This window comes from Tachyglossus aculeatus, chromosome 1 (assembly GCF_015852505.1).
Source record: "Tachyglossus aculeatus isolate mTacAcu1 chromosome 1, mTacAcu1.pri, whole genome shotgun sequence".
Lineage (NCBI taxonomy): Eukaryota > Metazoa > Chordata > Mammalia > Monotremata > Tachyglossidae > Tachyglossus > Tachyglossus aculeatus.
In genome coordinates this window covers 158,061,107-158,073,618 of record NC_052066.1, presented here as the reverse complement: position 1 = coordinate 158,073,618, position 12,512 = coordinate 158,061,107, and the positions used below count along the sequence as shown (strand labels likewise).

Sequence of the window (12,512 nt, the reverse complement as noted above, 5' to 3'; positions counted from 1 at the left end):
GGCATCCTTCCTCAGGGAGAGTATTAAATCTTACTATTTCTATCCTCAAACTATTACCTGATTTTATTTGCCCCCTTGAAAAGCAAACAAAGCCAAGAATAGTTTCAACCAGGGAACTAAAAGTTAACCACCTAGATATCATCAGGATGAATAATGAAAAATGTTAGAGAAAAGAATATTTCAACAGCAATGAAATGACATTATGTACAATAAAACAAGGCTCCTACACAAATTTTACGAGTAGATAAACTGCAGTCATGTTAATGATAGGATTGATCTTACTCCCTGATGGTAATTCTCCATAGTGCTTCCTTTTTTGGATGAGAAAAACAGGGTAACCTTAGAGTGTCTTCTACCACTGGAGGAATTTACTGAGATTTATTTTTTTAATGGTACTTTCGTTAGGTAACTACTATGTGGCAGACACTGGACTAAGCGCTAAAGAAGATATAAAATAACCAGGTTGGACACTCAAATAGTCTAAGTAGAAGGGAGAACAGGTACTGAATCCCCATTTTTGCAGGTGAGAGAACTGAAGCACAGAGAAGTTAAGTGATTTGCCCAAGGTCACAGAGCAGATAAGTGGTAGACGCAGGATCAGAACCCAAGCCCTGTGACCTCCAGGCCTGTGCTCTTTTCACTAGGCCACACTGCTTCTCACCTTAACATACAAAAGTTTATTACAGAGCAACAGGCAGGAGTTGCTTTATCAATCTGCTACTTAAATCTGGCTGAAATCTTAACTCCAGGGATTAATAAGGAAGGCTTTTATACTAATCTGCAGGTTTCCTGTAGTACAAGGCTTCTCAGGGTTATAGACCAATTAAACCATAATAAAGCTCCAATCTCTGCATTTTCTGCAATTTACTTTTCATATTTTCGTTTACTAAGCATAAAATCCTTTGTATTCAGAAAGATCCTAAGGGCTTTTGTGTAGACCTGTGAATGCCATTCCTGGTTGGATCCAATCACATATTTTGTGAGAGAAGGTTTTGAACTAAAATTAACTTGGGTAAGAAACTGACTAGGCATCATGGTTGATTACATTACGCCTACTTTTGCTCCTTCCTAAACTGATGAAATCATAACTGCCGTATCATGAAATTACCTAACTTTTAAAGAAATGGATCTACTTAGTTACATCCAATCACCTAAGTCCCATTTTCCTTAAACTCAAAAGCTCAAATTGAGGGTTGTCTGTATTCCAGTTGAGAGGAATACCATGGATTAATGAAATCCACATTTAATCCCAAAATCTCATTTTAGCCCCTCATCCCTGCCTCTCCTCAATGCAGCCATAAGGATGCAGATCAACTGCTTTAAATTTCACCTCCTTTCCTTTTTCTTGCCTGCTCTCTGGTGGAGAAGAGTCATTAGCAAAAGGATGGCCAAAATGGGATGGGTAGCAGGCAGAAAAGTTAAGGTTCTAGAAAATCCATGTCTAAAAAAATGAGCTGGCTATTTAGGAATTTCTAAGAAGCAAAGGCAATTTTTAGCAAAAAAAAAAAAAAGACTAATTTCACCTTGACAAGGAAGTAATCAGTTTGCCAGGGCCCTCTTCTATCAAGGAAATAATGGTTAATCAGTAAAAGGGAGCCTGCAAGCCTATTTCTAAATTTTAAAAACAGAGTTTAGCTTTGCAGTTGACTTTACACATCAGCATAAGGCACAAGGACATACTTCTTGGTTATCAAGAGGTGAAATAGTCAGTTTGGGATTCATCTGAGTCCCTTCACTGCCCAATTTTTGCTCATTTCACTGCTGAATGCCATCCCCACTACATAGGCAAAGGGAAAGAAAGGAGCATATTCAAACTTTGGTTCTTTTCCCTTCATCACTGGTTATTAATCAGTTATTTATATATTCCATACCATTCCCCACCTCCACGTAATGAGTGTTCATCACCCAGCAAATGGCAGAACCAGTATAAGAACCCAGGTCCTCTGAATTCCAGGACCGTGCTCTTTCCACTAAGCCACACTGCTTCTGTAGACTTGATAGCACTTGGTGAAGTGAAATAGTTTTCTGACCAAGGGTTGGAGACCAAAAGAGAGCATAGAAGAGGAGGAATTCAAGGTCCTTACACATCTGAAACTAGGTGAAGATTTAACGGTACGACAAGATGCAGCCTCCGAGGTTTATACATTTGGCCTGCTGTTTCCAAAGCTCTTATTATGGTCCCAAGTTCTTCATAATGTGAAGGGAGGTGGGAGATGTCAGTCAGTGAGTCGTATTTAGTCGTATTTATTGAGTACTTACTGTCTGCAGAGCACTGCACTAAGCGCTTTGGAGAGTACAACATTGTAACAGACACATTCCCTGCCCACAACGAGCTTACAGTCTAGAGGGGGAGATGGACATTAATATAAATAAATAAAATTACAGGTGTGTACATAATTGCTAAAGGAAAAGAGGGTTAAGTCAGGGAAGTCCTCTTGGAGGAGATGTGCCTTCAATAAGGCTTTGAAAGGTGGGGATAGTAATTGTCGGATTTGAGGAGGGAGGGCCTTGCAGGCCCGAGGCAGGATGTGGTGAGAGGTTGGCAGTGAGACAGAAGAAACTGAGGTATAGTGAGAAGGTTAGCACTAGAGGAAAGACGTGTGGGCTGAGTTGTAGTAGGAGAGTAGCAAGGTGAGGTAGGAAGGGACAAGGTGATTGAGTGCTTTAAGGCCTATGGTAAGGAGTTTTTTTGATGCAGAGGTGGAATAATAATAATAATAATAATAATAATAACAATAATTATGGTATTTGTTAAGCGCTTACTATGTGCCAAGCACTGTTCTAAGCACTGGGGTAGATATAAAGTAATCAGGTTGTCCCATGTGGGGCTCACAGTCCTAATCCCCATTTTACAGATGAGGTAACTGAGGCACAAAGAAGTGAAGTGACTTGCCCAAGGTCACAGAGCAGACAAGTGGCAGAGCTGGGATAAGAACCCCCGTCCTCTGACTCCCAAGCCCGTGCTCTTTCCATTAAGCCACACTGCTTCTCATGAAAGCATGAAAGCAAGTGGAAGGGCAAACACTGGTGGTTCTTGAGAAGTGGGGGAAAATAGCCTGAATGTTTTTGTAGAAAAGTGGTCTGGGCATTAAAGTATGTAATGGAATGGGGAAAGACAGGAGGCAGGGAAGGAAGCAAGGAGACTGACAGAAATCAAGGCGGGCTAGGATAAATGCTTGGATTAATGTGGTAGCAGTTTGGATGGAGAGAAAATGGCAGATTTTTAGCGATGTTTTGAAGGTCGAACCAGTATGATTTAGTGATGGACTGAATATGTGGGTTGAATGAGACAGAGAAGTCAAGGATAACACCAAGGTTATGGGCTTGTGAGACAGGAAGGATGATGGTACTGTCTACAGTGATGGGAAAGTCAGGAGAAGGACAGGGTATGGGTGGGAAGATAAGGAGTTCTGTTTCAGACATGTTAAATTTGAGGGGACAGCAGGGCATAGTGCCAGAGAGAAGGAGTCAAAGCTGCCACATTTGACTGAAATGTTCTACAGAGCAGTGGTTGCAACTTGCTCTTTTGTAACACCCTTGGCAATAAGCACTTGGGATAGTGCTTTATATTCAATAGATTCTTAAACAAAAGTCCACTGATGATGATGATGATGAACTATCATTTTGCTAGGGGGTACTGGAATTTACTTAACTCTCTTTCCAGTTCAATTTCTTTAGTGCAACATTCTCCTAGCACCAACTGAAAAATGAGGAGGGGTGCTGGTGCTTGGGTGTGAAAAAATTCAGGGAAGTGGTTCAAAAGAGTCAAACAGTGATGGCTAACAGTGATAATTTATGTGCATACAGTATTAACACCAACACAGGAACATAACTGCTGCTGTCAAGTATGATGAGTAGTAGGTGTAGAACTGAATTTCAATACATACGGGGTGCGTTGGCTTTAAGAAGCTTCCAGGGAAGAAAACATCGCGTACCTATTTTCAAAAAACAAATGCTAGTAGGTATGCTCAGATTTCCCTCTCAGCAAGCTGCTTCTCTTTGGTACCAAAGGCAGTAAAATCACATTCCAAAAAGCAGACTACATAAAAGAGAGTTTCCCCACACCCTAAAAATGACATTTACACTAATGAAAAACCAAAACTGAAAACACCCCCCTTGGCTTTGCTCCTAAAGAGTTTCCAACTCATACTTCTAGAATCATTATTTCCAGAGGGAGGGAGAGGGAGACATCATCCCAAAAAGACCAATGATCAACTTGGAGGTAAATGTGGCTGGCAAATTAAGAGAGATTATGGCTCAAAGCAGCAGTGGATAAGAAGGATCAGACTAAATTAAACCAGTCCAGGAAGAGATCTAAGAATATAGCCATTTGCTGAATAAGAGGAAGAAAAGCAAATTGAACAAGATCAGGAGGGAGAAGAGCTAAAGTTGGTTTAAGAGGATTAGGAGGTAGTTGCCTGGAGTAACACCGTCCCTTTGTCAAGCGCTTTCAAGGCTTCTTCAAACCTGTCCCTAACATCATGAATATCTCCACTAAGGCCTCAGCCATTGCTTTCTCAGGGGCAACTCAAGATTCAAGACAATCTGCAATTCTTGCCATTCTAGCACCCAAACACATTGACTTGTTATTAATTTTGTAGGAATTAAAAAGAAAAGCCTTCCTCACTGCACATTTATCTCTTACAGGAGAAAATTCTGATTTGGTATTTCCCATGGGTTCCTATGGAGTCACTATGGGTCGGCACTTGGTGAAGAATGGGCTCAGATGCTCCACAGTGTTATACTCCCATTACTAATCCCAAAAATATGAAAGACAGGGGAAACAATCTCATACTTCTCTCCTGCATACACACGGGGTCTTCGGTTAAGAGTGTAATTTTTAGTGTTTGCTCCTTTCCTCAGAGGATCATCGAGAGGGGACTGGAAAGGAGGGTCCTCCAGAGGATTCCAGTAGCTCTGTTCACACATGCCCCTTAACAAAATTTCAGCCAACTGCCTGGCTATTGTCTGTGAATGCAATAGAAAAAAAAATTAGTGGTAATTTACCCAGAGATTCTTCGATTCCAATAAAAACTTTGTCACTTAAGAGTCGATGATGTTTACAGAATTGTATTGATCCATCAATCAACTGTATTTATTGAGTGCTTACTGATGATGATGGCATTTGTTAAGTGGTTATTATGTGCCAAGCACTGCTCTAAGCACTGGGGAGGTACAAGGTAATCAGGTTGCCCCACGTGGGGCTCACAATCTTAATCCCCATTTTACAGATGAGGTAACTGGCACAGAGAAGTTAAGTGACTTGCCCAAAGTCACACAGCTTAAAAGTGACGGAGCCGGGATTAGAACCCACAAGCGCTGACTCCCAAGCACAGGCTCTTTCCACTGAGCCATGTCGCTTCTCATGTTCAGGGTATTGTACTAAGAGCTTGAGAGAGTACAACACAACAATAATGATCCTATCATGGACTAGGTTCACCTAAATGTGAAAAACATGGGTTTTCAATGTGATTAGTAACAAAACTTTGAGAGGGAGGATGACAAATCCTTCCAAATAGGAATTAACAAAGGTCAGCTTCAATTGTTCTCCTGCCCAGGCTGTGAAATTGGCCATTTCAGATAGAATACCTGAAGATTCTTTCATTTCTTTTGGACTATCCCAGTTCAAAAATAGGAGAAACTTGGTGTTATTCCAATGTTTATCAAAGAGATCCACATGCCTCAACACATCTTAGATACCTTGCATTACTGAAAATAATTATATTAAATACACTCCTAAACTTGCTAAACTTCAGTATAACGCTGCTTAATTGATAGGTAAATTGCAGATACTGTAAAGAAGCTTCAGTTGATGCCAGCTGAAAAAAAAATAATAAAATTATAACGTTCAGCATGAAAATTTCATTACCTACATAAATCTTTTGGGCCATCATGATAATGCAACTACAAGAGCCTCATTCTCAGGACCCTATAAGTCCAGTTTCTGGCACCCTAAAGGGAATGTTCTTCTCCTTACGAGCAAGCAGCAGCTTGGGTGACTCTGGTCTCCTGGTCGCCAGAGATTTCTGGCCTTCCTTCAAGTTGAAAGGCTTGTGCTCCTGGAACAGCCAGTGTACTAGGGCCCTGCGTGGGCTGAATTTTGTGGGGGAGCTTAACCTGATTTGACCTTAACTTTGCCTGGACAGAACCCAATAAGCATCAAAAGGATTTGGGGTCAGGCCCACCCAAATCATCATTATATTTTTAAAGTATCTATTTTTAAGAAGGTGCAGTCCTCTTAAACGGCCACTTCCTGGGCTTGGTTGTGAGAACAGCCCCTGGTCCCACCTTCGGAAGCAGCCCGGCTTAATGGAAAGAACAGGGGCCTGGGAGAGAAAGGATCTGGGTTCTAATCCCGGCCTCATCACTTGTCTACTGTTGGATCTCAGGCAAGTCACTTAACTTCTCTGTGCCTCAGTTTACTCATCTGTACAATGGGGATTTTTTTTAGACTGTGAGCCCCACGTGGACTGTGTCCAGCCTGATTAGCTTGAATCTGCTCCAGCACTTAGTACAGTGCCTGGTACATAGTAACCACCTAAATACCATTGGGGATGGTGGTGGCAAGAAAGAATTAGATGTTATTTCATCTTAATCTTCCCTTAAGGAAACCACTCTCTCCTTCATAAAACCCAATCAGAACTCAGTTTTGCTAAAACATTACTAACCGGGTTCCTCTCCCTACCTCTCTGATTGACCCTTCTCAGTTTCGCTTGGTAGCGGCTCTTCTTACTCTTATCCTCTTACTGTGGGAGTCCTAAAAGGCTCTATTCTAGGTTCCCTACACTTCTCGCTCTGTTCTCATGCCCATAGAGTTCATCACTCACATGGTTTCACCTACAACAGCCAAGCAGATGACTTTCAAATATTCTTCTCTAGTCCTGACTTCTCATCTGATCTACAATCTTTATCACCTCTTGCCTTTGGGACATTACTACTTGGATGGCAGGCCAGCAGCTCAAACTCAAAATGTCTAAAACGGAACAACTCATCTTCTCCCCTAAACCCACTTCTAATTTTTCCTCCACCAACAATAACACCACTACCCTCCCTGTTCCAGAAGCCTACACTCTCAGTGTCATGCTGGACTCCTTGCTGCTGTTAAGTTCTCACATTCAATTTACTGCCAAATCTTGCTGGTTCTTCCTACATAATAACTCCCAGATCTGTTCTATTCCTTTTCACCCAAATAATTACCCTCCTGGCCAAAGTTCTGGTAAGATCTTGGCTAGCCTATTAACCCTCAAATTTTTATATTAAAGAAGTGAAACCTAGATCCTAACCTCTTCCATTTCATCCCTCTCTTCCCCACCCCACATTTAAAACAGAAAAATAGAGCTGCATCCACAAAAATTATGGCTTCTGCCTGAACTGATTAACCAGCAAGTCTGGAATCCTGAGAAGGCAGAAAATGTGTACACAAAATGGCTCACACTTACACTATTCTAATGCATTACTGAGATCTGTCACTTAAGATGACACACATGGCCTTCCAAAAAGGTCTAACTCAGGCCTTGCTCAGTGGCATCAGACAGGGACAGAAGTGAAGCAACACCAGGCTGGAGTCTGAATTTTATCCAAGTCTGGATCAGACACCAATCTGCATGTATTTTTATGTCTGTCTTCCCCAGTTCCCCACAAGGAACTAGGACTGCAATATAGTTCTCCTAGATTACCAATAAAATGCACTTTCTCTTTCTAATATTGAACTTCAAGAGACTCTAATCTGAACTATACAATGATGTTTTATGGAAATTGGCTATTAAATATATCCCAAAAGGGTATTTCTCAAGATTTTTATCTACTTGAAATATTTTCTTAAAACCACACGGAAACTTATCTGCAACCAAGTCCCTGGCTTAGTGGTTTCCAATAGCCACTAGTAAATGGAACCATTTTTATATTATCCCCAAATAGGTCCCAGTGGTCTTAAAGATCTATAAAATTCAAAACCAATTTCATTCTTGTAGTGCCAAAAAGTTCATGACAATTTCAAATGAAGACACTATTTAGGAGCTAAACTATTTTTCTTGAACTCTTTTCCCTAAAACCTTTCATTAACCAACAAATGTTTATCTTATTTCAGATCTGTAGACTAAAAGAGAAGCAGTGTGGCTTAGTGGAAAGAGCACGGGTTTGGGAGTCAGAGATCGTAGGTTCTAATCCGGCTCTGCCACTTGTCAGCTGTGTGACTTTGGGCAAATTACTTCACTTCTCTGTGCCTCAGTCACCTCATCTGTAAAATAGGGATTAAGACTGTGAGTCCCACGTGGGACAACCTAATTACCTGGTACCTTCCCTAGCGTTTAGAACAGTGCTTGGCACACAGTAAGCATTTAACAAATACCATTATTGTTAATATAATCCTATTTCAAAAATATATGTTAATGATTTCTCTTGGAACCTGTAGATGACAATGACACACTCTTTCATTGTATAAAGCATAAGTGCTTCTTAAAAGTTAAATATGCCAAGCACTCATTTTACAAGAAAAAAAAATGTGTCTTCTATACATTGTAAAAGTAGTGCTCTCCATCTCGGGATTCATTTTCTACAGAGATTTCCTAATAAATATAGTTTTCTCCCAAGTCTGAATACAAAAGCTTTTAAAAGGTTGTCTGGTGAGCAGTACCTTGTCATCTGGCTGCATTCATCTAAACCCCTAGTGCAACTAAAAATAATGAGACGTCAAGTTCATAACTATGGCCTCCAAAACCCTGGGACATGACTTTGTCCTTGCAAAAAAAACTTCAGCCATTTTTGAATTTTACTTCAAATGTTTGAATAGTCAGCACTTCATCTCCAAAAGTTTGTGAAATATTTTAAGAAGGGGCTAGGAGCAAATGTAGATATATTATTTAAAAACTCCATAATTCCATGAAAAAAAATCAGACTACTTTTCCGATGGTTTGCTCTTAAGTGGTCCTATACAACTGAAGTGGCACTTTAAGGAATGCCATCCAAGCTGAACTACTACAATCTTATGGGTGATTGTGTTGAAACGAACTTCTTCACCCCCTCCTCACCAATTTCACAACTGAAATGCTTCCAGCCAAAACTGTAAAATGCAAAGTAAACTGACTTACAAATGGACAATTCACAAATCTCTGAATGAAGTGGGAAGCATACTTTGACCATCAGAAAGAGTGGGGATGGAAAACAGCGTTAGGCAACACACATAAATCTATGACAGTTTCAAAGTTCTCATCTTCCCAGGGGGGGAAATGAGCTGATTCCATTATAGACTATGATTGAACCATCTCTCTGTACAAATTTTCCCCACTTAATTCTCAAAGAATGGCTTTTTGGAAAAAAACAGACTTGTGAATTTGGGCATTTTACTTTATTAGCATTGGAAAGTTTTGAAGGAACAATAAGGAGTGACCTGTTGAGACATTTTCAGAGTATTTTGGGAATAATTGATTCTTGATAAAAAGGAACATGTGGTAGTCATTTTCTCTACATCTTCTGCTGTTTTTCTAAAAGACAACAATAACCCCTGCAAATTGAAAAGGCTGGTTCAACTTCACAGGTTAAACAGCTTGCTAAATTAACATTTGTTACCTGGAATCTTCAGGCTTGTTGACACTTGAAAAGTTCATCCAGACCATCCTCCCTCCTATACCTGATCCCAAATCACCTCAAACAAGTAAAGGTCTTCTCTCTTCAGGCCCAGAAGCCCCCCATCTTCCACAGACACCCACACCAGTGTCAGGAAATGTTACTTAGGTCTCCAACCTAATTCTCTCCAGTTCCCCTTGACAGCCATTCTTTTTGGTCTCACCTTCATGGTGATTAGGATGTATTTCAAGGATTCAGGATAGAAGAAAAAAAAATCAACACACACAGTAGGGGATTGATTTAGAAATGGCAGGTCAATGTGATGGTTCATTTGCATGGGATAGGAGTGTACCAGGATAAAAGACTCAGAAACCACTGTTCAGTTTCCAAAAGGGTGTTGCTCAATGAGTCCAGAAATACAGTTTTCCTGATTTTATTTAATCACAGAGGGCAATGAAGAGAAGAAAAAGGAAGCATACAGCTAGAGATTGAGAAATAGTTAGCTGGGGAGGCTGCTGTTCTATATCTGAGTTAAAATAATTACCTTTGCATTTCTGTACCCAAACTTTCAAACAGCACAGTTGGAGGTCATTTTGCTACTCCACAGCACTCAAAGAAGATGAGATTTGATCATCCCCTCTAAGCATTTACTTCATTTGCTTGCATTTATGCAGTTACAATATTCAGTAACAGAAGTTAATAAAACTTACCATTCGCAGGTTTTGTGTAGTTCTTGTTTCAACAGCTCTTAAAATTTCTCTAAATCTACCGACTCCTCTCGTCAAGTTCCTGCATATACACAGAATTTGACAAGGTTTCCATCTGGCATGTATTAATATTGAACATTTTTATATGCACATTTCAATGTATTTTGTTGAAGCAAAACCTGCTAGCTGAATTCCAAGCTAGCCGTTTCAAGGCTGAAATTTCTCAGTTCCACTAAACTTTCACAGACAGGTGAGATCTAGGGCTGCTGGTCTTATAATGTAAATACAAATCAAAATAACTAATTGCCTCTCCTTTCACTAAATTTTTTTTTTTAAGTTACACTACAGCAAACTAGTCTGGTCGATAAAGTAAGTCCTTTCACAGCGGTATTGGCTGTCCAATTGTAAAAACCGTGATCAGTCATAAACACCCTAAGATGATGACCACTGCTCAAACTTCATCATAATCTTGTAGCAGACATTACCAATGAAGACCTGGCCTTGGAGGAGATTAGAGATACAACCTATGAAAATCTCATTAAAAAATGGAAATGTTTAATAATGGCATCAAAGAATACTTCTAGACTCTCCTTGTGGGCAGGGAACGTGCCAACCAAGTCTGCTGTACTATACCCTCCCAGGTGCTTAGTACAGTAAGCGTTCAAATACCATTCACTGATCGAAAGAATATGACTTTCAAATACTCTCTAAGAAAAAGCATAGTTGACTGGGGAAACCTTTTCATGAACCAATACTAAGGACTGTAGTTGGGGTAACTAGCAGATATCCCATCTTAACTGTCAGATTCACCACCCCCCAAAAAAAAAAACTTTCAATAACTCCTTCAATTCCTTCTATGGCCCAGCACGCTCACTTCACTCCTCTAAATGCCAACCTACTTGTCAAATCTCTATCTCCTCTATCTCACTGCTGACCCCTTTACCCACATCCTGCCTCTGGCCTGGAACTCCCTCCCCGTTCATATCTGACAGACCACTACTCTCCCCACCTTCAAAGTCTTACTCAATCAATCATATTTATTGAGCACTATGTGTACAGTACTGTACTAAGCACTTGGAAGAGTAATAATAATAATAATAATGATGGCATTTATTAAGCGCTTAGTATATGCAAAGCATTGTTCTAAGCGCTGGGGAGGTAACAAGGTAATCAGGTTGCCCCACGGGGGGCTCACAGTCTTAATCCCCATTTTACAGATGAGGTAACTGGGGCACAGAGAAGTTAAGTGACTTGCCCAAAGTCACACAGCTGACAATTGGTGGAGTCGGGATTTGAACCCATGACCTCTGACTCCAAAGCCCAGGCTCTTTCCACTGAGCTACGCTGCTTCAAAATATCATCTCTGCATTGGCCAGGAATCGAACCCAGGTCAACTGCTTGGAAGGCAGCTATGCTCACCGCTATACCACCAATATAACAGAGCTGGTGGACACTTTCCCTACCCAAAACAAGCTTAGGGTCTAGATTACTAAAATCTTATCTCCAAGAGGCCTTTCCTAAGCCCTCAATTCTCCCACTCCCTCTCCCTACTGAGCACTCACCTCCTCCAGAAGCCTTCCCAGACTGAGCTGCCCTTGTCCTCTGCTCCTCCTTCCTCTCCCCATTGCCCCCACTCCCTCCATCTGCCTTACCCCCTTCCCCTTCCCACAGCACTTGTGTATATTTGTACATATTTATTACTCTATTTTATTAATAATGTGTATTTAACTATAATTCTATTTATCTGTTCTGATGGTACTGACACTTACTTGTTTTGTTTTGATGTCTGTCTCCCCCTTCTAGCCTGTGAGCCCGTTACTGGGCAGGGACCGTTTCTATATGTTGCTGATTCGTACTTTCCAAGTGCTTAGTACAGTGCTCTGCATGCAGTAAGTGCTCAATAAATACGATTGAATGAATGAATGGATTCTGCATCACCCTTGCACTTGGATTTGTACCTTTATAAACCCCACCCTCAGCTCAACAGCACATACGTGCATATCTGTAATTTCTTTAATTTCTGTCCCCCAGCTTCTAGACTGTGAACTCACTGAGGTCAAGGAACATGTCTACCAACACTGCTGTACTGTACTCTGCCAAGCACAGTGCACCCAGTAAGCACTCAATAAGCACAACTGATTAATAACTCATTTCATTTAAAAACAAATATTTGTTTGCATCCTTTCCTGCCAAATAGCCTGAATTTTCTCTAATTCTCCTCTTGTACAAACGTGACAGGCCATT

At 40.7% G+C, this 12,512-nt stretch overlaps 1 protein-coding gene across 5 annotated transcripts in view; it reads right to left on the bottom strand.

The window, feature by feature from the left end:
• The window catches only part of TTC7B (tetratricopeptide repeat domain 7B), a 263,032-nt gene that overhangs the window by 161,788 nt on the left and 88,732 nt on the right, over positions 1-12,512 (bottom strand). For all 5 annotated transcript variants that reach the window (XM_038770024.1, XM_038769853.1, XM_038769766.1 and 2 more), the window contains 2 exons: positions 10,272-10,350; positions 4,796-4,968 (listed from right to left, as the gene is read on the bottom strand). In XM_038770024.1, coding sequence (XP_038625952.1) covers positions 4,796-4,968; positions 10,272-10,350 — 252 coding nt within the window. The remainder of the gene's footprint in view (positions 1-4,795; positions 4,969-10,271; positions 10,351-12,512) is intronic.